Source organism: Tympanuchus pallidicinctus, unplaced genomic scaffold (assembly GCF_026119805.1).
Source record: "Tympanuchus pallidicinctus isolate F22 unplaced genomic scaffold, pur_lepc_1.0 scaffold31, whole genome shotgun sequence".
Classification (NCBI taxonomy): domain Eukaryota; kingdom Metazoa; phylum Chordata; class Aves; order Galliformes; family Phasianidae; genus Tympanuchus; species Tympanuchus pallidicinctus.
This window is the reverse complement of record NW_026294749.1, coordinates 3496018-3515400: the sequence shown is the minus strand read 5'-3', so window position 1 is coordinate 3515400 and position 19383 is coordinate 3496018. Positions and strand designations below refer to the sequence as shown.

Sequence of the window (19383 nt, the reverse complement as noted above, 5' to 3'; positions counted from 1 at the left end):
CTGGCATCAATTAGAAGCTAATCAACGCTTACTGCTTTTTCTACAGCAAAGAGACCTGGTCCAAAAAATCTGTTTGGCTTGTAATAAACAAAGCAGAGGTATCATTCTTCATAGGAAGAGTATGGGATGATTATTTTAGTGCATAAGAACTTGCAGCTCAGTAATTCTGCTTTCTCAGTATGAAAGATCTATGATTGTGTCAATACGTGTAAATTAAAGAATGATGAGGAACATTCCCAGGCAGTAGGACACTAAAATCTACGCTACAGAGCTCTTCCAACGTTCCCCAGTACAACTTAAATGTGGTGAGACAACCCTTGCTTTAATATTTCAAGGTTAAATGAATTTGTTATGCTGTCAGCAAGCTACTCTTTGCCAGCTGGCCTCAGCATCATGGAATATTCCCAAGTGCATTTTAATTAACTAGTATAAATGCAGCCTAGGAGTTTAAGTAACTAGTAATACTCTTAGTCGCACAGTGAGCAGAATGGGTCTTCTATCCTCTAATAATGAAGCACTTTCCCCTTCCCAAAGCTCTTGTGTTTCCCAGGTCTTTATTTTGGATTGCATAATGATTGTTTTTCCCATGTAATAAAGCAGAGCAGAGATTACTCCCATAAAATCTTCTCTACCAAGCAGCACAAAATCTAATGCAATGTTAACCCATGAAAGACTATTTTACCAATTACACACTTTTTCAACCAAAAAAAAAAAATCATTCCTGCTTTTATTCACACTTCTATTCAGCAGAGTTCTAGATATATAATGAACATTATAAAAAGATATAAAAATAATAGCACATTAACTTAAAGCAGTCTGGGATAGTAATAGCCTTGTAAGTATTGGCAAGATCTAAGGGTTGATTTTGCTTTCTGTCCACGTCTTTCAAACAGTGAGCCAGTCTTTCATGTTTGTGCTGATCCATCAGCATTGCTGAAATGACATACTTTCTGTTCAGAACCAAAGAAGAGTTCATCATACTTAAAGATAGACTAGGGATTCTGTATAATTTAATTTCCTCAAATCAGTAGTATTAATGCCTCTGTCTAATGTTTGGAAAATTTTTTGTTTTTAATCTTCCCTCCCAGAAGGAAAATACCAAATTTTAACATCTGGAAGACCTCATTATCTTGACACAAACTTTTAGAGTTGCTGGAGGTATTCACTGAAAACTGCTTGGCAGAAAAATCCATTCCAAAGAGGAAAAGTGTGCAAAAAGCTCCAGAAAGTCTGTTCAGAATTATTTGTTATTGGAAGTCTTCAGGTAAAAACATCCTGTGTGCCTCCCTCTCCAGCTTCAGTCAATTTATTCCTCATTCATTTGCATCAAGCAAGTAAGGAGATCCAGTCTTTGGCAGCCAAAGAGGGCTCTGGCAATTTTTCCAACTGTAGCACCTTTGGAGCCTTCCCTCATTTCCCACTTACGCAGCATTTGGTAAACTTTTTCTTTTAGTCCATCCCGTTCATAGTCGTGATCAATTTCATCAATTTCAGAGTTGCTGAAGCCTAGTTTACGGGCACAGTGCTTCCACTGCTTAGCTAACTTTTCTCTCACTAGATTCAGCTGTTTCTCAGTCAGGACAGTATTATTGTCTGAAGAAGAAAAAAAAAAAAGTGTAAGAAAATAGCATTATTTAACATTCCTTCTGCTCCCCACGCTACTTCAGTCGTCCTTTCCAAAGTATTTGCAATATCTTGAGGTAGGACTTCGGTGGCAGGATCAAAAGTGGAGGCAATACTAGCTAATTACCACAAAAGAAACTCCAAGTGGGAACACACGTGTTCACAAGTCAGTTGGTGGACTTGCTTTTTTTTCTGAGTCTACCTTAGTTTATTATTTAAACACCTGTGAAATTCAGAGCTCTTTCCTAAAGTTCTTGTATAGCTGACTGATGTCTATATGTGATGTCTTTTATATTCCGGGACTCTTTACTTTGTTTACTTAGGAATAAAAGGGTAGCTTAATCCAATATTGACAAGACAGATAAGGTACACAGTATTCCAGAACAGTATTGGCACAGACCTGTAAATATTTCAAGTACTGTGCAAGAAAGGAGTCACAGACTAAGTTGTATTGTTCTCACATTGTCCAAACCCAATGATTCTCAGAGATAACTGCGTGAGGATCATACACCAAAGCTAGGGAGGTACATCTTACCAAATATACCCTTTGATTCATAGTACAAGTAAGATGCATCTGTAGCAACAGGAGAAGTGCTGATGTGTTGATTCTGCTCTTCAATCTTCATGTGATTGTGGGATCCAATTTGAATTCCGGAGCTGTTAGTTATGTTGTACATGACTGAATCTTCTGTATAAGGAAATTAATACAGTTTTATAAACATCTGTATATAAATCAAAAATTCAAGTACTGCACGAAGGGTAAGGATGAAGATTTTGATAATCAATGGAGTGATTAAATTCTTGTATTGTATTTAACATAGAAATTGTGGAATTGTTTGAGTTGGAAGGGACCCTTAAAAGTCATCTAGTCAAGCTCCTCTGCAAAGTACTGGCAATCATGAACACGTTTTCATGTATTGTGACACAGCTGTGCTTTACTGAAAGCCAGTGTTACTGTATCCCACAACAAAATGCCCTAGACAAAGGACAGGACAGGTTTAAGGCAGCTGAGCTCTGGAGACCTGTGCTCCAAGGAAGGCACAATCCTTATGTTTTACATTAAAGACGATGATGTCCTTGATCAAGCAAATATAAATGTGCAGATACGTAATTGTAGAGACAGGAATATTACATGGTAACATTGCTAACTTCTGCTATATTTAAGGATATAAAGCAATTACATGAATTATTGCAAGATGCTGAAGTTTTTTTCCTCACTGATTGTGATGCAATGCATATATTGTTGGCTACCAAGACATATAAAGGCTACAGCTACATTTACCTCTGGTTATTGGAGGTGCAGGAGGATAATATGTGAAAGTTCCCCTTGTGAAAGAGGCAGAAACCTTGATACCTAAACAGAGGGGAAATGCTACAAGTATTATGCAAATTTAAAAAAGAAAAATCTATAAGTACTGCAGTTATTTGTACTTAAATATGAAAAGACAAGAAGCTTTTAATTAACAGGACTTTATCTCCTTGAATAACTCTAGAGCAGTTACCCTTATCGTGGTTTTGCTTGGAAATAAATAGCCTTCATGATCCTTGGATCCCAGTGAGGACAGCAGGATTCCATGTGGGTGTTGAACACCTGGCTAGCAGACAGCAATGCAGGATCACAGTGTAGTCACAGATATTACTGCCACCCATCACATATTCAAACTTGAAAATTCCAAACCAAGAAAGCTGCCAAGCACACTGCTACTATTTACTGCTGAGACTGGTTGTGGTTTGTGAGTGTGTTAGCTGTAGCAAAAGCGTGGGATGCCACTGCATCTTCTGTGGTAGCGGCAACGTCCTGCAGAGATGGAACTTCCTGCTGGGCACAGTAATGGATCTGGATGTGCTCAGATGAGCTCTGACAGCTTGTGATGGGGCAGTGAGAGACTGGGTTATAGTCTCCAAATAAAACAATGGAAGAACTGCAGTGCAGGTCTTCTGCAGCTGTCTGGTACCTGCCATGACGTTGTATGTTGCCCCCCTACTATAACTGCTTTTACTTTTTCGGTCTCTTTATAATAGTGATACTGACAGTTCTAACTCCTGCCTTATGACATGACAGCTCTTAGACTCATTTCAGTGCATAAACTCATAAACAGTTACAGCTTCTGCATAATAATTGAGCAGAATAACAACTTTGTGGCATTCTGCCTGTAAGCAGCTGTGTGTCCTCAATTTATTATTATTATTTTTTTTTCCTGAGAAGATCTAAAATAGAACGCCACACTAAAAATCTTCTGTAACTAGTAGGAGAAGACTGTTGTGTACAATACTTCTTTTAGTTCCTGGAAGTTGTATCTTAACTGCTGCTGGTTAGTGATGGCTTATTTCTGCTTGCTATTGACACTCACTGTTCTCTTTGTTTTCTCCATACCTTTCTATCCCACAGTTCACTACAAACAGTAAGAGAACCTCTCCGTTAGCACTGATCTCTGGAGAAACCAGTTAAGAGCTTTAGCTCCTTGTTAGCTCCCTGAACTCATGAATTTCTTAACTTGCTGCAAATCAAGCTTAAATACCTATTTTCTGAAATGCTACACATCATCTCGAGAAGTTCCATTTTTGCACGCACAACCTGTGGTGTGAATGTTACATTCTGTGAGTCAAAAATACTCCTTAGCTTTCCAGGTGTGGTTACTAACAGCTCTTAGTTTTGTTAACTGCTGCGGTATATCCATTGTCTGCTATTATTAAGGCTGCTTTGTTTTTAGAGGAAAAAACATTCTCAGAAACACAAGAGTTGGGAGGAGGAGGAATCTCACCCGTATCCATGTCTGCATTCTTTTGTTGCTGGTTTATGCTGCTCTGTGCCCCCAGGTTTGGGCGAGATTCCGGCACTGGAGTTTTGCTTAGGCTAAAGGCACTGGTTGAGCAGGGATCATAGAGATCTTCCGTGTTTCCTGTTAGCAGGCTGTTAACATTTGGCCCATAAAAATTATTGAAATTTCCCCACGTTGGCATTGCAGCTCGTTTTGGCAAAAACCAAGGGTTAGTGTTTGACCCCATATTTTCAGCTTTGTGATAATGTTCACTCCGCTGAGAAACAGAAGGCAGCTTTGCAAATGGATCGTTGGAAACTTTTTGTCTCCTTTCTCTCTCTCTCATTTCAGGGGTGTATGGTGGAACTACTGATTTATCCATCCGGCTGCCAAATGCATGGTAGTCGTATTCGCGTTCCAGTTTTCTTTCTAGATTGTCAGAGGATGTAAACGAAGTCTCACAGCTCTCAACAGGCTGGTTCTCAGGGCAGGCAGCAAACAAGGCTTCGTTAATCTGACCCTGAGAGCTGTGTAGAGAATTAGGTTGATCTGAAAGAGAAGAAAATGGAGTATTTGAAATATATTCTATTGCAAGAACATAGCTAGTGGTGGCATTAGATTCTGTTCATTTATTTGTAATATTATGGTAACTTATAAAAGTGTAGCATCACTTCCAGCATAAGCTGTTTTATATAATACTTCCCTTTCTGGGAAGTATCACAGAACTATGTCTAGGAAAGTGGTGTCTGAGCTTGTTGTTATTCTGCTGATATCAACACCACGTTCTTAGCCACTGAAACAACAGGTTCCCAGCAGCATGTGTAGGGTCTGATTTACTACTGAGTCTTGACTGCATTAACTGAGTTCAATCATTTAATAAGAGCAGAGTATGACAAGATGGAAAATAGAACTCTCTATAATTGGTGTTATTTAATTCAACACTTTGTCATTAAAATTCAGTAAAATTCTGTGACTTTGTCATTAAAGTAATATCTGCAAAAAATTATGCAGAAATCCTGTCTGGATATTTCAGGATTAATCCTTTCTATTTTGTCTGGTTTATTCTTCATTGTCTCAAATACCTTTTTGCAAGTAACTCTTACAGATAGAACAGTCAGTCATCTTTGAAACTAGTTCTCTCTATCAAAGGAAGTACCAAATTAGACTGAATTATAATTTAGATCATGCTGCAACATTCTGGGGAAACTGAACCAACCAACCAACCTGACTTTGTCAGGATGTCAAGATTGTATCTTTCTGCAGCCTAGTTTGACAATAAAACCTTTTTATCCTTAAAAGCACAAAAGCATCTGTAATCTCTAGTCTTACGTTATTATTTTTGCTAGGGAAATGTAACTATACTAATGTAAAAATACAGCAATAGGCCTGCCTTACTAAGTCCAATAGTTCCACTAAAGAACTGTTATGGCTAACGTAGCTTTGGTGAGGGTTTATCAGTTGCCTGTTACAGTTCCAAGTTACTTGTTTAATACAATCTTTATAATGGTGTGGGCATAGTCAGCGGGATTTGATTTCTACTGAATTTTAGATTGTTTGTAAATCAGTGTTGGAAATAGGATCTCATTTCCTTTGCTGTTAAGATGCTTTGGTAAAACAATTCCAGCTGTGCTACTACAAGAATAACTACATTGTAACATACTGATGTGACAGCTCCATAAGACATGCAACTCATCCAGGGTTTAAAATATGAGAGAAAGGGGAGAAGACTCATGTATTACTGCTCTTCTGGTAGATTATGGATAGCAAGATCCCAAAATACTGTAATGTGTTGTTGTTTTCTTATTAATAATTTTGCGTCTTGGTTTGTAACAAAGGCTGGAGTGGGGAAAAAGGAAAGTTTGTGGAGTTGAAGTTGACAGGACAAGCATTAAGTTTGTTGGTGTGACCAAAAGGGTGGGAAGGAATATCAACTATGTAAAGCAGTTATCAAATTGACTACTGAAAAATCTAGTATAGAAAAAACTGTTGGAAGAGGAAAGCGCAAGGCTGAAATAAAATGGGTTTGAACTGTAGATGCTGGAAAAATTTAGTGAGCTTGGGAGCAAATTTAGTTTTTTCAGTGATTAAAATTCTCTGTGAAGTACTGAATAATTGGGTCTCTCCATAGCAACTTAATGGTAACATTGCTCGCTTTGTACATGGGCAACCTTTATCTGTAGCAGAGTAAATGCTGTGCTAGGTAAGTGACGTGGAACACTTACCTATTTGGCCATTACTGGTATCTACCACTACAGCATCTATTTGAAGGGATTTCATCCTCTGCAGCAGCTCTTCTGACTCGGGCCACATTTCCTACATGTAAGAAAAGAACATACGATCAAGTTATAGGTAAAAGCTTAACAAAAGGAAGCGCCTGTAGAATAGGAAACACATCCTCACAGTGATGTCCCCTGGGCGAACAGATCCCATGAATCTGTTGGAAGAAATCCTCTTACAGAGGGCAGAGCCTTGCAGAAAATATCCACTGCTTTGCTACAGATGGGCAAAATGTTATCTTCTGTGAAAGAAGGAAGAACTGTGATGCATCTGTAGTATGAAATACCAGCTTGGCCAGAGAACCTTTAACTAAATGAGTATAAGCTTAATCTTTACATAGTGATAGATTTCATAATTAATGCCTCCCCTGTGGTCCTCACAAAGAAGCTGACAACTGTGAGCTAGATGAGCATACGGTGACTTGAAAACTAGTTGAATAACTGGACCCAGCGGGTAGTGACCGATACTTAGAATTCTAGTTGGAGGCTGGTAACTATCAGTGTACCCCAAGGGCCATCACTGAGTCCAGTCCTGTTCAACATCTCCATTAACGATACAGAGGGACATCAACGGGGTGGAGAGATGAGCTAACAGGAACCTCACAAAGGTCAATGAAGGGGGATGTTAAGTTCTGCACCAGAGGAGGAATAACTCCGTGCACTAATATATGCTGGGGGCTGACTGGCTGGAAAGCAGCTCTGCAGAAAAGGACCTGGGAGACCTAATGGATGCCAAATTGAATGCGAACTTGCAATACACCCTTGCAGTGAAGAAGGCTGATGGTGTCCTGGTGCATTTGGAGGACTGTAGGGAGGTGATCCCTCCCGTCTACTCAAGATTGGTGAGGCCACACCTGAAGTGCTGTGTTCAGTTCTGAGCCCCTGCAGTACAAGAGCCAACAGAAAGGGTGCAGATAAGACAACTAAGGGAGTGGAGCATATTTCTTGTGAGAGAGGCTGAAAGAGCTGAGACTGTTTCGACTGGAGATAAGAAGGATCAGAGGAGATCATGTCAGCATGTATAAGCATCTGATAGCATGGTGTAAAGAAGACACTCTTTCCAGTGGCGCCCAGTGACAGGACAAGAGGTGGTGGGAACAAATAGAACCACAGGAGGTTCTGAGAGTGGCAGTATAGGGTTTTTCTGCTTTTTTTTTTTTTTTTTTTTAATTTTTTAAAAATATTTTTAAACTGTTTAGGTGACCAAGCAGTGGCAGCAGTGGCAGTTTGCTCAAATGGACAAAAGCTGCCTGAACGTGGATCTGGGCAGCCTGCGGTAGGTGTTCTTGGCTAAACAGAGGGTTGGAGCAGATGATCTCCACACCTCCCTTCCAATCTCAACCATTCTGTGATCCTGCAGCCCTTTTAGTTAGGGGGCTGTAAACTCTTGCGTCCACAATTGCTAGTGCTGAGGCAACAAAGGCTTTGCCTGAGCCCTCTAACTCATGTTCCTAATGAAGCTGTCCTAGCAGTTTACCATCCTGACTTGCCTGGATGCTGTATTCACACTCTGTGCCCCTCACCTGTGTGGCCTGATATGAAGGGATGCTTTTCTTCCTGAGAAAGGAACAGACATATCCCATTTTCTAAATAGTTCTTTAGTCCCTATGATTACTTGGGGCTGCTATCATAACATGGACCTTTGGAGTTCATATCAGAAGTTAGTTCAGTTCTCAGTGATAGCTGTCGCGACAAATGAATACATTAATACTACAAAAAGATTCTGTCATCAGCCAATACTCCAGAAGTTTTCATTCTCGTATTATTTTTCAGTCCTGAGATCATTCTTTGTATCATAAGCTGTAAACCTAAACCTCAAGTCAGAAAAGGAAGAGAAACCAACTTACGCACTAGGAAAAAATAACTGATTTCAGATAAAAATGGGAACTATTCTTGCTGCTGTTGTGTAGCTCCTGCTCTCAAACATGCTGAGAATTTACAGGCATTAAAGAAAAAAGCAACGTAGCATGAATTCAGAGTTTTTTATACTTACTTTAAATCATATTCTGACACTTCTGAATCTCTGGGGAATAGTATTTTATTATGTGAGTGAGATATTCTGGACACGATAGAAGCTTTTCTGAAGTACTGTGTTATCACAGTCATTCATATCAGGGTCATTCAGGTTACAGTGGGCCTTGGGATGTGTCTTGTCCCACATCCGGCCCAGAACAGGACTGTCCATGGGGCTGGACCAGGTACCCCAGGGCTTTGTCTCTCTGCATCCTGGAACCTCTAAGGTAGGTGACCGGACAGCTGCCGTGGGCAGCTTGCTCCATTGCTGTCTGTCCTTGTGGGGCTATTCTTGTTTTACCTTATGCTCACTGTCTCTCATCTTCCTTTTTCTGTGTGCTGCTGTGAAAGAGCTTGGCTCCAACTTCTCAATAAACCTTTCAAAGGTAGGAACAGACCACTGCTTTTACATCTTTCCCAAACCATCTCCTGTTCAGGCTGAGTAAGCCCCAGTCTTTGCAGCAGTGCTGCTCCCCAGCCAGCACTGAGGCCACATGCTGTTTCTCCCCTCATGCAGCATATTGCATTTGGGTTTTCTGGAGTTCTGTGAGGTTTCTGTCATCCCAATCTCCCAGCCTGCTGTGGGCACCCTTGACCATAATGGTACTTATTCATCCCCATAGTTTGTCATCTGCATGTCTTATGAGATCATACTCCATCACTCCTTTGGTCACTGATCAAGGTGTAAATCAGGGCATGTCCCAGTATAGCAGATCCCTGCATTATTCTAATCCAGGTGAAGTAGGGCCCATTAACCACTACCCTCTAAGGCCATTCAATCTGTTCTTAACCCATCTGGCTGTCTACCCATCCAGATGGTAACTTCTGAACCTGGACACAGGAATATTTTGGGAGACAGCATTGAAAAGCTTCCTGAAGCTGAGGTAAATGACGTACACTGCTTTCCCCTCATTCACAAATCCATCCATTTTTACACTGTAGGAAATCAGGTTGGTTGGGCATGATCAGAGTTGGGCACAATCTGGCAGTACTTGGGGACGTGGCACCGCATGGTTGGGAAGCTGACACTTTAATATTAGAAAATAATAGTTAAGAAATTACTCACTTCCATCTTCTTCAGATCATCTTCAATATTTTTTTCTAGATTTTGGTAGTAAAAGGGCATGTACTTATTACTAACTTCTGCAAAAAAAAAAAAAAAAGAGAGAATTAGATGAAGATGGTTTTCAATAGAAAATCAGTAGTACATGCTGTTAACAGCCTTGATGCACAAGAATTCAATCAAGATTTCATATCAAGTCAGAAATAGTAATGAAAAAATTAAACATGCATTGGAGTCTATGTTCACATGACTCGTTTAGCCTTAGTGTAGTTAAAAACAAGGTTATTTCTATGGATTTTTTTGGTCATCTTATTCCTTGTTAGGAGAAAAGTGATTGGTGGCTGAAGTAACTTCCCTTGGCTGCCAAAATAAGTGAGATGCATTTAACTGCATTCAGGTATTGGATAAACAGCTACCCTACTTCTACTAAAGACGGAATTACTCAAAGAATCTACAAACATCACTGCAGGTTAAATATAGAAATAGCAGATTTGTTTCTCCCTGTCTATTTGCTTCTCGTGAATATCGATTCTGCTGCATATGAAGCTCTAGGTGCTTCTGCATAATTCCCTGAGCGTATAGTTTTTCTTTTTTGGGACTGCTGTTGTGACAGAGAGAAAAGGCAAAGGGAAATGAGAAATACTGTACATACACTGTATGTTGTATATTTGATGATTGCTCTTATTTCTCCCCCCTTCCCCTCCCCACCTTCTATCAGACCACTCGGTCAACTTTTTGTAACTTTGTTGCTTTGGATTCTGACCACGTAAAAGGATGATCAGTAACAAACTGCTGCATTGCTAATGGAACGCTAATCAGCTTTTGATGCAGGTTTTGATAGGATATTATGTCAGTTGTACGCAAGGTGTATTATGTTCCTTCACACCAGCTTTTCTGAAGCCTTTGGAGAAGGAGGATCATACAACATTGAAGAAAAAATTACAGCATGTACAAAGTGTCTTGTCTCCATCTGGTCTATTCTACTCCATCTGCTGTTCTTTCTCAAAGCTGTAACTGTTGGACGGGATGCTGTTTGTAGTCAGTGTATGGAGAACAGGTTTTACTGGGCATCTGAGTTGGTCACTTTATTTTCTAATTGAGAATTAATAAGAAGGACTTCACGTTTGCTGCACTGCTAGTTACTGATGGACACAGAACAAAAATAATCCCATGTAATGCCTTACCTGCAAAGGTCGGCCGATCCTCTGCCTTCTGCTCCCAGCATTGTTTCATTAAGTCAATAATTTCCTTTGGACATTCCTCAATGATTTCTTCTACGTCTGGTCTGTTTCCACGAATGATTCCAAAGTAAATATGGGCTTCATTTATACAATCTGAAAAATTAAAATTTCACATCAGATTCTGATCCCAGGTTTTTCTCTCTCCCAAAGTCACATCTTCGTAGGCAAAAAGGAACAGCTGAAGCAACAGCCTGTGTATTTGTGCGTATATAAATGAAGATTTCAAAGAAAGAAGTCTGAGTTATAGATACAAACTTGAGAGATTTCTGAAGCTGAATCCAGTTCCCTAACTTCTGTATATTAGAGAGTTCAGATAAATGAATGTTTTTATGCATGTGTGCCATGTGAGGGTGACATATCTAGATTTGTAGAACCTGAATCTCAGTTACGCTCTGTGCTAGCTCCGAACACAAAGACAGTCACATAGGCAGTGTGCAGACAGCAGAACAAAACAAACATGCAAAATGATAAACGTTGCTCTGGAATTCCACGGTCTGCTCCCACTTTTCTACCTGTATGCATGTTAAGAGATCAGCATTACACAGCTGAGGAACAGTAACTGGCTGCATGAACAGTCCTGTCAAAAGAGAAATGCTGGTACGTTTAGCCCATGTCAGGAATCAGCATACATGAGAGATTCCATCCTGGCCTGCCCAAGGCTGTCTAATTTCTGCTGCTGAGTGCAAGTTTACATGTGTTCTGTATGTCCAAACTTGGCCTTATGCCTGTATTTCAAGTGCCACTGAAAAGTGCACTGTGTTCCTGACATTTCAAAGGAATGATGCAGTCAATGCCAATAAGTGGCCATGAGATGTAAAAACAGGGGCTATACTTGGGCACAGGCAGCATAACCCACTATTCTTAACTTTGTAACTTGAAATGCTTAGCATTTATAACTTAATCTTGTAACCTAATGTTTTTTCCAAATAACTTACTCTCATATGGCTCTTTGTTAGCAAAAATTGCCCAAATTACAATGCCAAAGCTGTAAATATCTGATTTCTCCACAGGTTTTACGTTAACATCATCTAAGTGCTCTGGGGCCATATAGAAAAGGGTCCCGGCGTTGTTCTGGGAAGCACTCTTGATTTTCTTCTGTCTGCTGGTCTCTTCTGTGGTCAGCCGGCTCCAGTTCTTAAAGGAAGCAACACCAAGATCTGCAATCTATTAAAACAAAACAAAAAAATGTCAGAGCTAGTGCTGTGGTGAAAAGGAGATAAGGAAGTAATTCATGCAGTGCTCGATGTTGTAACAGTAGCTGGTACAAACTGCAAAAATGTAACAAAAGGAAAGGGGGGGAAAATGTTTGCTATTTTATCTTTTCTTCCCTCCCCAATAAAATATTACTGCCAACTGGAAACCTAATTATTAGCTTAAGATCAGGTGGAGCAATGGTACAGTGCAAGGGGAAAAACATTCTGTTTTGCTCATAGTGATAATCTTGTTTGAGATATGCTTTGCTGTACTCACAGCATAACAGAAGATCCACAAAAGCAGCAGCTAAGATTCAGGAATAATGTATGAGAAGCATGTACATCACCACCTCCCCCTTTCCATTTAGAATCCATCTAACTCAACCCCTCCTTACTCCTTTCTACGAAAAAGGAGAGGAATTAGATCCAAAGTGATACAATGCATGTGCTGTAAGAGACATGGAAAAAGGACAGCATGAAAAAAGTAAAAGCCAGAGTGTCTGGGTACTGTGCACTGGACAACGTGACATTACTGAAAGCCTAGGGCGCTGTTTTACAACAACGAGACTAATGGCTGATGGTGAACAAAGTAATTTTACCCTCCTTTTCTCACAGACTCCTCCTGTGTGCTCTCTTGGCTTATTCTGCTCCTGTACTGGCAGGGCACGTAGTGCTGGGCACTCAACTGGCTTGCTGAACCAAGTGCTCCCTGACAGAAGGGTGGCCAGAAAGGCAAAATGTAATCTGATTGGTTTGGCTTCCTGAATTATACTGGGGACAGGGTGGCCAAAGTCCAGGAATTCAACAGGAGAGGAAAAACGAAAAAAAGTGGGACTACCTCACTTGGCCACAGGAAGCTGTGAACTCAGCTAGTTGCGTAACCCAATCACTTCAGATACAACTGGAGTGAACACTGCTTCACTTCTAACTCTTCTCCTGCTGCCTCTACCTAGCTTACTGTTCCTCTTTAGTTTCTAAAGCTTTCAGTTAAATTCAGAGGAGATATATTCAAGGAGGAAGAAATTCTAAGTTAAGACCTGCTGAGGACTTAGGTCCAAGTTCATGTCTGAAAGTGAGAGGAGGTCTCATGTGGCGGAGGAAAACCTGATAAAAAATCCTCCTGCATTATTTTATTTTAACAGCTATTATTTATGATGTGCTTTTTCCCTTTACAAATACTGGCAATGTTAAACGCATCTGAGCAGACAGATCATTCAACAGCTGCCTTGCATGAGACTTTTGGTCAAACTGCTAAGTCTGATCTGATTCTGAATTTCATCCTGAGCTCCAGTTCGGTTTGTCATACAGTGTGATAACAATCTGATTTGTGCCTGGCTGTATAAGCAGTCTGAAACCCCCCAAATCATCCAATTAACCTAAAATGGATAATGAGGTGGTGGGTTTGTTGTGGGTTTTTTGTTTTGGTAACAAAAAAACAACAATACAAGCTTATCTCTCTTTTCTGCAAGGTGCTCATACTGCACTATGACTTGCTACTATCTTAATCTTGTCAAATTATTTCTCATTAATTTATGTGTGAGAAGTATCAAGTGCCAGAGTTTTCTTCACAACATTCTATCACTCGTTTCCTATTGTAATGAGTTGATTATCTCAGTAACTCACCTTGACCACAACAACTGATGAGGAATGCTGCAAATTCTACTCGGGTTTATTGAGCAGTGGGCTCTATCTGCATACATCTCGATCCAAAAGCCCTCTGAAGTTAATAGAAGGACTTTGGAACAGGTTTATAAATCATTCTCTGAAGTAGTCTGCTGCTGCTTTTTCTTTTTTGTAGCTGCTGGCTGTCATTTAAAAATGATGACTAAGGGGAAAAAAAGAGGGAGACAACAGAGGAGAAGATAAAAAGGAGAAGAAGAAAAAGGAGTTAGAGGCAGGATGAGAAATTCCAGCAACAAAGGACAAAAGACACGATCCTTCAGATACTTTTTGATTCAAATTATGTGTGCTGAAGTTTGTTCTTTTTTCTTTCAAGCTGTTTCATTAGTCACTAATTCTCACTACTATTGCTCAGTTTTTAATAGCTGTAGGGATATTTTTTTCACAGATGGGGGCAGATTATGCAAATCTCAGATGCAGAGCTTGTGTAGGTCACTGCTAATATCGTCCTAGCCATAGCTCAGTGAAACACAGAAGAGTTCATCTACCCATCAGGAATGCCATCTGAACGCAGACGCACTGTGGTCTGTGATGCAAATTTTCAGCATTCTCCATTCTCACTTTAACACGCACCTTAATGTGGAAGTCTTTATCCACAAGGATGTTTTCTGGTTTTAGGTCTTTGTGCACTAAGCCTTGCCCGTGTAGATAAAGCATTCCTTCTATGATCTCCAGGATGAAACGCCCTTTCACTGACAGAGGTACTGGGAGCTGAAATGAATGAAAGCCGTATGTTAAAGAATGCTATTACAACCATCTATAAGAAACAGTATTTAACCAAGTTTGTTTCTTAGTCCTATGAATGCCTCTGCTCAAGACAGGGTATGAAATGAACTAAGGGTCCTTCCTGAATCTAAATTATTCTGTTATGGTAGTTTTAGAGTCACTCCATACTTACAAAAGCACCTTTTTTAAAAAAATTCTTCACATATTTTTACAAACATACTCCATTAACTCTGAACCTACAACTGGGGTCTGTACCTCTGCAATGCACAGGGAAGCCAAAGCTGTATTCTGCTTTTACAACCTGCCATCTCGAGAGCAGGCAGGGTGCTGCTGGCCCTTTAACACAGAAAAGAGAATCAGAAACTAAAAGGACTGCATCCTCTGCAGATGGCAGTAACATCTTGTCCCTCTCAATCATCATCCGAAAAGAGCAGCAAGAGATGAAGCAATTCACTGCTCACTTTTTGGAGCACTTTCATCATGTTGCCTCGGTGCACATACTCCATCACAAGTGAGTAGTTTCCATCTTCCAAAATTACACCTAGTAGTTTTACCACGCGGTCGTGCTGCAGATTGCGCATAATCCTGCCTTCTTCAAGGAGGGAAGCATTACATCTGCAAAAAAAGCAATTACTCTTTATGTGGGCTAGGAAAAACACAGGAATGAAAACACTGTTGATTGATCATGACAATGATAGCCAAACATCAACCTCCCCAGAGCTGCTGGAAGATGAACCATTTCTTCTCTTGGTTTTGAACTGGTACAGTGGATTTACTATAGATCTACCCACATACTGGATGCTGATAACATTTACTATGGATGATGGGTTTAGAGTGAACTCGAAGTCTGGTCACCTGGGCCATAATCCAACTCACCAGTAGTCACAGATGTGCAGACAGGAGCTCACGATTAGAGAAGGAAGGTATCCATGCATTTAGATATAAGTAGGGATGGTATTTTACTATTACCCCAGTTAAGTCACAGGCAAATGGAAGCAAGAACAGCTTGAGACTGTATTGCTCGCTAATGCTTTCCTAGCCTGTGACTAAAAGGGAAACTGCTTTCTCCCTGTCTTCCTCTCCAGTACTAGAGAAGGTAGTTGTTTTGTTTGCTTTAAGCTCACTTAGCTTAAGACTTTTGATTCAAGACTTTTAAGGAATAAAAAACTTAAACAGCCTGGACAACGAGACTGAAAAGAAACAAAACCAGAAAGAAAGCTGGCAAGCTTGTCGTTTTTAACTGTTTGTCCCAGCCATCAGTGCAATCTGCAAACTACCAGAATCTCTTAATTCACTTTATACTGGCAAAATAAAATCAAATTTAATTAAATCAGTGAATTAAATCAGTGGGTTTAGCTCACAGTTCTTCTCAGAAGAGAGAGCTACATTCTTGGTATCATAACTGTAGGGCTGGAGTACTGCTGACAGACAGTGTCTGTTTAGTTCCTAGTGGACATCTATATTGAAAACTGATCGGCAAGCTTGAAAATAACATGTCCTCTGAGTTCCTGCATCTGCTTAGGTGTGCAAGACTTAACAGTTCACAGCAGCACACACCTCGCAAAAAAAACCAAACCAGAACAACAAACCTGGGAACTTCCCTGTACTGAGTTAGACCTGCAGAAAAGGTGGCTAATGAGGGAAAAGTGAAAATTTGAAGGAAAGCCGCTGGTGCTCGTTTTAAGAGTGTTTTCCCCCAGCATCTCCAGAATCCAAAGATCTTAAATTACTAACTTTTCTTTAGATTTATCTCCATTGAGTTTGGACGACTCGTTAAACTGAAAGCATACATCTTCAACTTACTCAGTGCGCTGGGGTCCTGTATACACTGTTTTTAATACTACGTATCCATATGTCCTGTGAAGGCATAACGAAATTTTTCCATATCCTCCAGCATCTAATTGTTGTTTGTCTATCAAATCCTCTGTGCTCATGTGGATGTCATCCAGTGACATGTTTGCAGGCTTTGTGGCTTAGCAATAAAAAGGAAATGAAGTCTTCCTATAGGAAAGAGAAAAAGAAAGTGTCATTATTCAGCATTTAAGCTTCTAAGTAAGGAGAGGGACACTGGCATATATACTCTTATAACTCCTCTGAACTAGCTGCATTTCAAAGGGCCTCAGTGTGAAACTGAAGATACTGTTGTTCTCTTGTAGGACGAGACCTTAAGATCACAAGTGATGTATTCTATCAATCCATTGCAGTTATATTAAAGTGATGTTAAAGTGTTTCCTCGCCTGATTGCTGCAAATCACTGTTAATAATATGTGTTCCTATCCATATAATATGTAGTGGATTGGTACTGTCCTTGCACCTCATGCTTCGCTTGCAAAAACTGAGAACCTGAAAAACCAAGGGCCACAGTTCCAAGGCCAGGTTGTGCATAGCAATTCTGAGAGGCAATTTATTTTCTATATTGCTTGAATGTAGGTCTACCAGGTGCCTATATACTTATATAACTCTAAGATACATCTTAATCATCTTTGCAAATTCAGCTTTCAAGAGTTTGCTTGAAGTTTAAAACAAAGGGAAGTTTTCTCTGGATGATGAGAGAACCCAGCTTCTGTAGAAAACTCCTTTTCACAGCTGCCTCAATTTAAGGAGACAAACACTGGCAAGGACTGTGGTGGGGATATAAGGCAACGCTCTCTTGTCCCCATCCCTTGGCTTGCAGTAACTCCTGAATAAAACAACAACAACAAAAAAGACTGAGAACTTGGGAGAGCCTTGCAATGGGTAGGCGAGTAACCCAGTGAATACCCTAACCATTTTAAGCTTCTGATAAAGCTGCAGTGCTCTCTTGCCTGACGTGTCTCTCAGGCGGTAATCATGTTATGTCATGTAAAGGAAAAGTTTTCTAATAAAAGGCAAAGTCCAAGAGACCAGAAGGGTTGCACAGTTGTGGTTTCTTCCGGGTGGCTGTGACAGCTATAACAGAGGCACTGTCAGCAGCAATAGATTTAGTTTATTCAGGACCTGAAGGAAGAGAGATGATAATGTGCAGATCCGGAAACCGGCTGATGGTTTCTATACTGACAAGCCAAAATAGGGAAGACTAAAGAATAATAACTTTCTGTATTCTGTAAAATAAAGAAAGCAACAGTTCCTTCCCTGTACATGTATATGCTATGATCTGTTGTCATACAGACAACAGGAAATCCTTCTTACAGTTGAAGCAGTTTGCTCTTCTCAGAGTTTTTTTGTTTGGTTTTCCTAGACTTGAAAGAATGCTGATTGTGTTTTGTTGGAGTGCTAGCCTGCCTAGAAAGCACAGGCACCTTGTGCTGCTGGAAATCCCCGCTGCTGCTCTTGTCTCCTTGGAAGTTCCCAGTGATGCTCTTATGGCTTCCTTGGTGTAGTTGGTGAGATGCTGCTGATGGGTATAGGTGTCCAGAGTACAAAGGCCTGAATTCAGTCATGAGACTTTAACATCAGGCTGGATGTGGCTCTGGGCAGCCTGGTCTGGTGGTTGGCAACCCTGCACATAGCAGGGGGGTTGAAACTCGATGATCACTGTGGTCCTTTTCAACCCAGGCCATTCTGTGATTCTGTGATCCATAGTGAGTTATGCATGCTAACGGTAACATCACATCTAAGTAGGAAGTGCTCACGCGAGAATTGCACGTACTGCTCTTCTGAACACAAATTACATTCATAGGTATGTATTATTTAAAGACTACTTATTTCAGTATGCTACCTAATGAGGTACTGGCTGTTGTTACCTGGGAGTGTCAGATAATGCAGAAATCAAGGAGGAAGGCTCAGGTCCATTCAAAGCTTTTTGAGATACATGGCGATTCAGACGTGTCCTTAGCACCTGTGATACAGCAATACATACATTAAGTGTCTGTGATTGAGAGAAAAGACGTTTTGTGGTTCAGCTCAGCCTAGCCTTACAGAGGCCAACTCTACTTCTTGCAGGCAGTTTGTATGCTATAAAGTCACTCTCACCAGTACAGTTGGTCAATTACAAAACACATTATTCCCAACATACTTCTCTGAGCGTCTGTAATGAGGAAGGAAAGAAGCAGACAGTAAGGATACGCAGAGTGCTCTGGTAAAAGAGCAGAGGGACACGGGGAAGGGCGGAGCAGAGAGGGTCTGCGGGACGCTTTGCAGCAGTACAACGGTATCACGTCGCTTTATAAGCGCTCACAAAGACGCGCATCCCTCCGCAGGACACAGCGCGGGCAGCCCGGCTGTCAGGACCCGGGCTTTGGTTCCGGCCTACTTTTTGCCGGCCAGCAGCGCGTCTTCCTTGGGCTCCTGCTGGCGGCTTCCTGCCCGCCGGCCCCGCTCGTGCCGCCTCCCCGCTCTCTCACCGTTCCCGCGTGCCGCACACCGCGCCGCGCCTCGCCTCTCTGAGGCCGTCAGTCCGGCGGGCACCGAGGCCGGCCCGGGAGCCGCGAGCCGACGGCGGCGTCGCCGCAAGATGGGGGCGGCGGAGGGCTTTCGGTTTCGGTGGGGCGGCCGGCTTCCCGGCCCGCTCTGCCCCGCTCCGTCCAGCCTTACCGTGGCTGCGGGCTCCGTCCTGTGGCCTCGCCGGCCCCTGCCGAGCCCCGCGGCCCGGCGGCGGAGGTCTCGCCGCGCCCCGCCGCTGCGCCTGCTCGGAAGTGGAGGAGGCGGCTCGGGCTGCGGCTGTCGCTCCTCCGTCGGCTCTTGCGTAGGGTAACCGGGACTGCGCGAAAGTCACACACCCTGCGACGGGAAGCGGCGGCGCGGCGCTCCGGGCGCGGGCCTGGAGGGGCAGGGATGCGGCTGATAACGCAGACGTTGCAGAAACGCGTTTCTTTGCTGCGGCGGGCAGCA

The 19383-nt window shown here is 41.6% G+C and overlaps 1 protein-coding gene across 3 annotated transcripts; it reads right to left on the bottom strand.

Moving 5' to 3' along the window:
- Positions 1–535: 535 nt before the first annotated feature.
- On the bottom strand, positions 536–19369 carry RIPK1 (receptor interacting serine/threonine kinase 1). 3 transcript variants are annotated; one of them, XM_052697577.1, is made up of 13 exons: positions 19272–19369; positions 18297–18391; positions 16378–16575; positions 15036–15189; positions 14422–14559; positions 11911–12139; positions 10919–11068; positions 9738–9814; positions 6605–6695; positions 4386–4931; positions 2906–2977; positions 2159–2311; positions 536–1593 (listed from the first exon to the last, which is right to left on the bottom strand). In XM_052697577.1, exons 3-13 carry the CDS (start codon positions 16527–16529, stop codon positions 1307–1309), a joined length of 2049 nt encoding a protein of 682 aa, XP_052553537.1. In that variant the 5' UTR covers positions 16530–16575; positions 18297–18391; positions 19272–19369; the 3' UTR covers positions 536–1306. The 3 variants fall into 3 exon arrangements, with proteins under 3 accessions (XP_052553537.1, XP_052553535.1, XP_052553536.1); XM_052697575.1 differs by lacking the exon at positions 19272–19369 and adding an exon at positions 19087–19201; XM_052697576.1 differs by lacking the exon at positions 19272–19369 and adding an exon at positions 18897–19012.
- Positions 19370–19383: the final 14 nt, after the last annotated feature.

What these genes read in the sequence shown, in the direction of transcription:
- RIPK1 (XM_052697577.1), bottom strand. Translation starts at nt 16,529, where the DNA reads ATGTCACTGGATGACATCCACATGAGCACAGAGGATTTGATAGACAAA. An exon ending in ATAAAGACTTCCACATTAAG is followed by an intron (nt 12,140 to 14,421) that starts GTGCGTGTTAAA and finishes TTGTTTTAATAG; the next exon opens with ATTGCAGATCTTGGTGTTGC. An exon ending in TAACAAAGAGCCATATGAGA is followed by an intron (nt 11,069 to 11,910) that starts GTAAGTTATTTG and finishes TTAATTTTTCAG; the next exon opens with ATTGTATAAATGAAGCCCAT.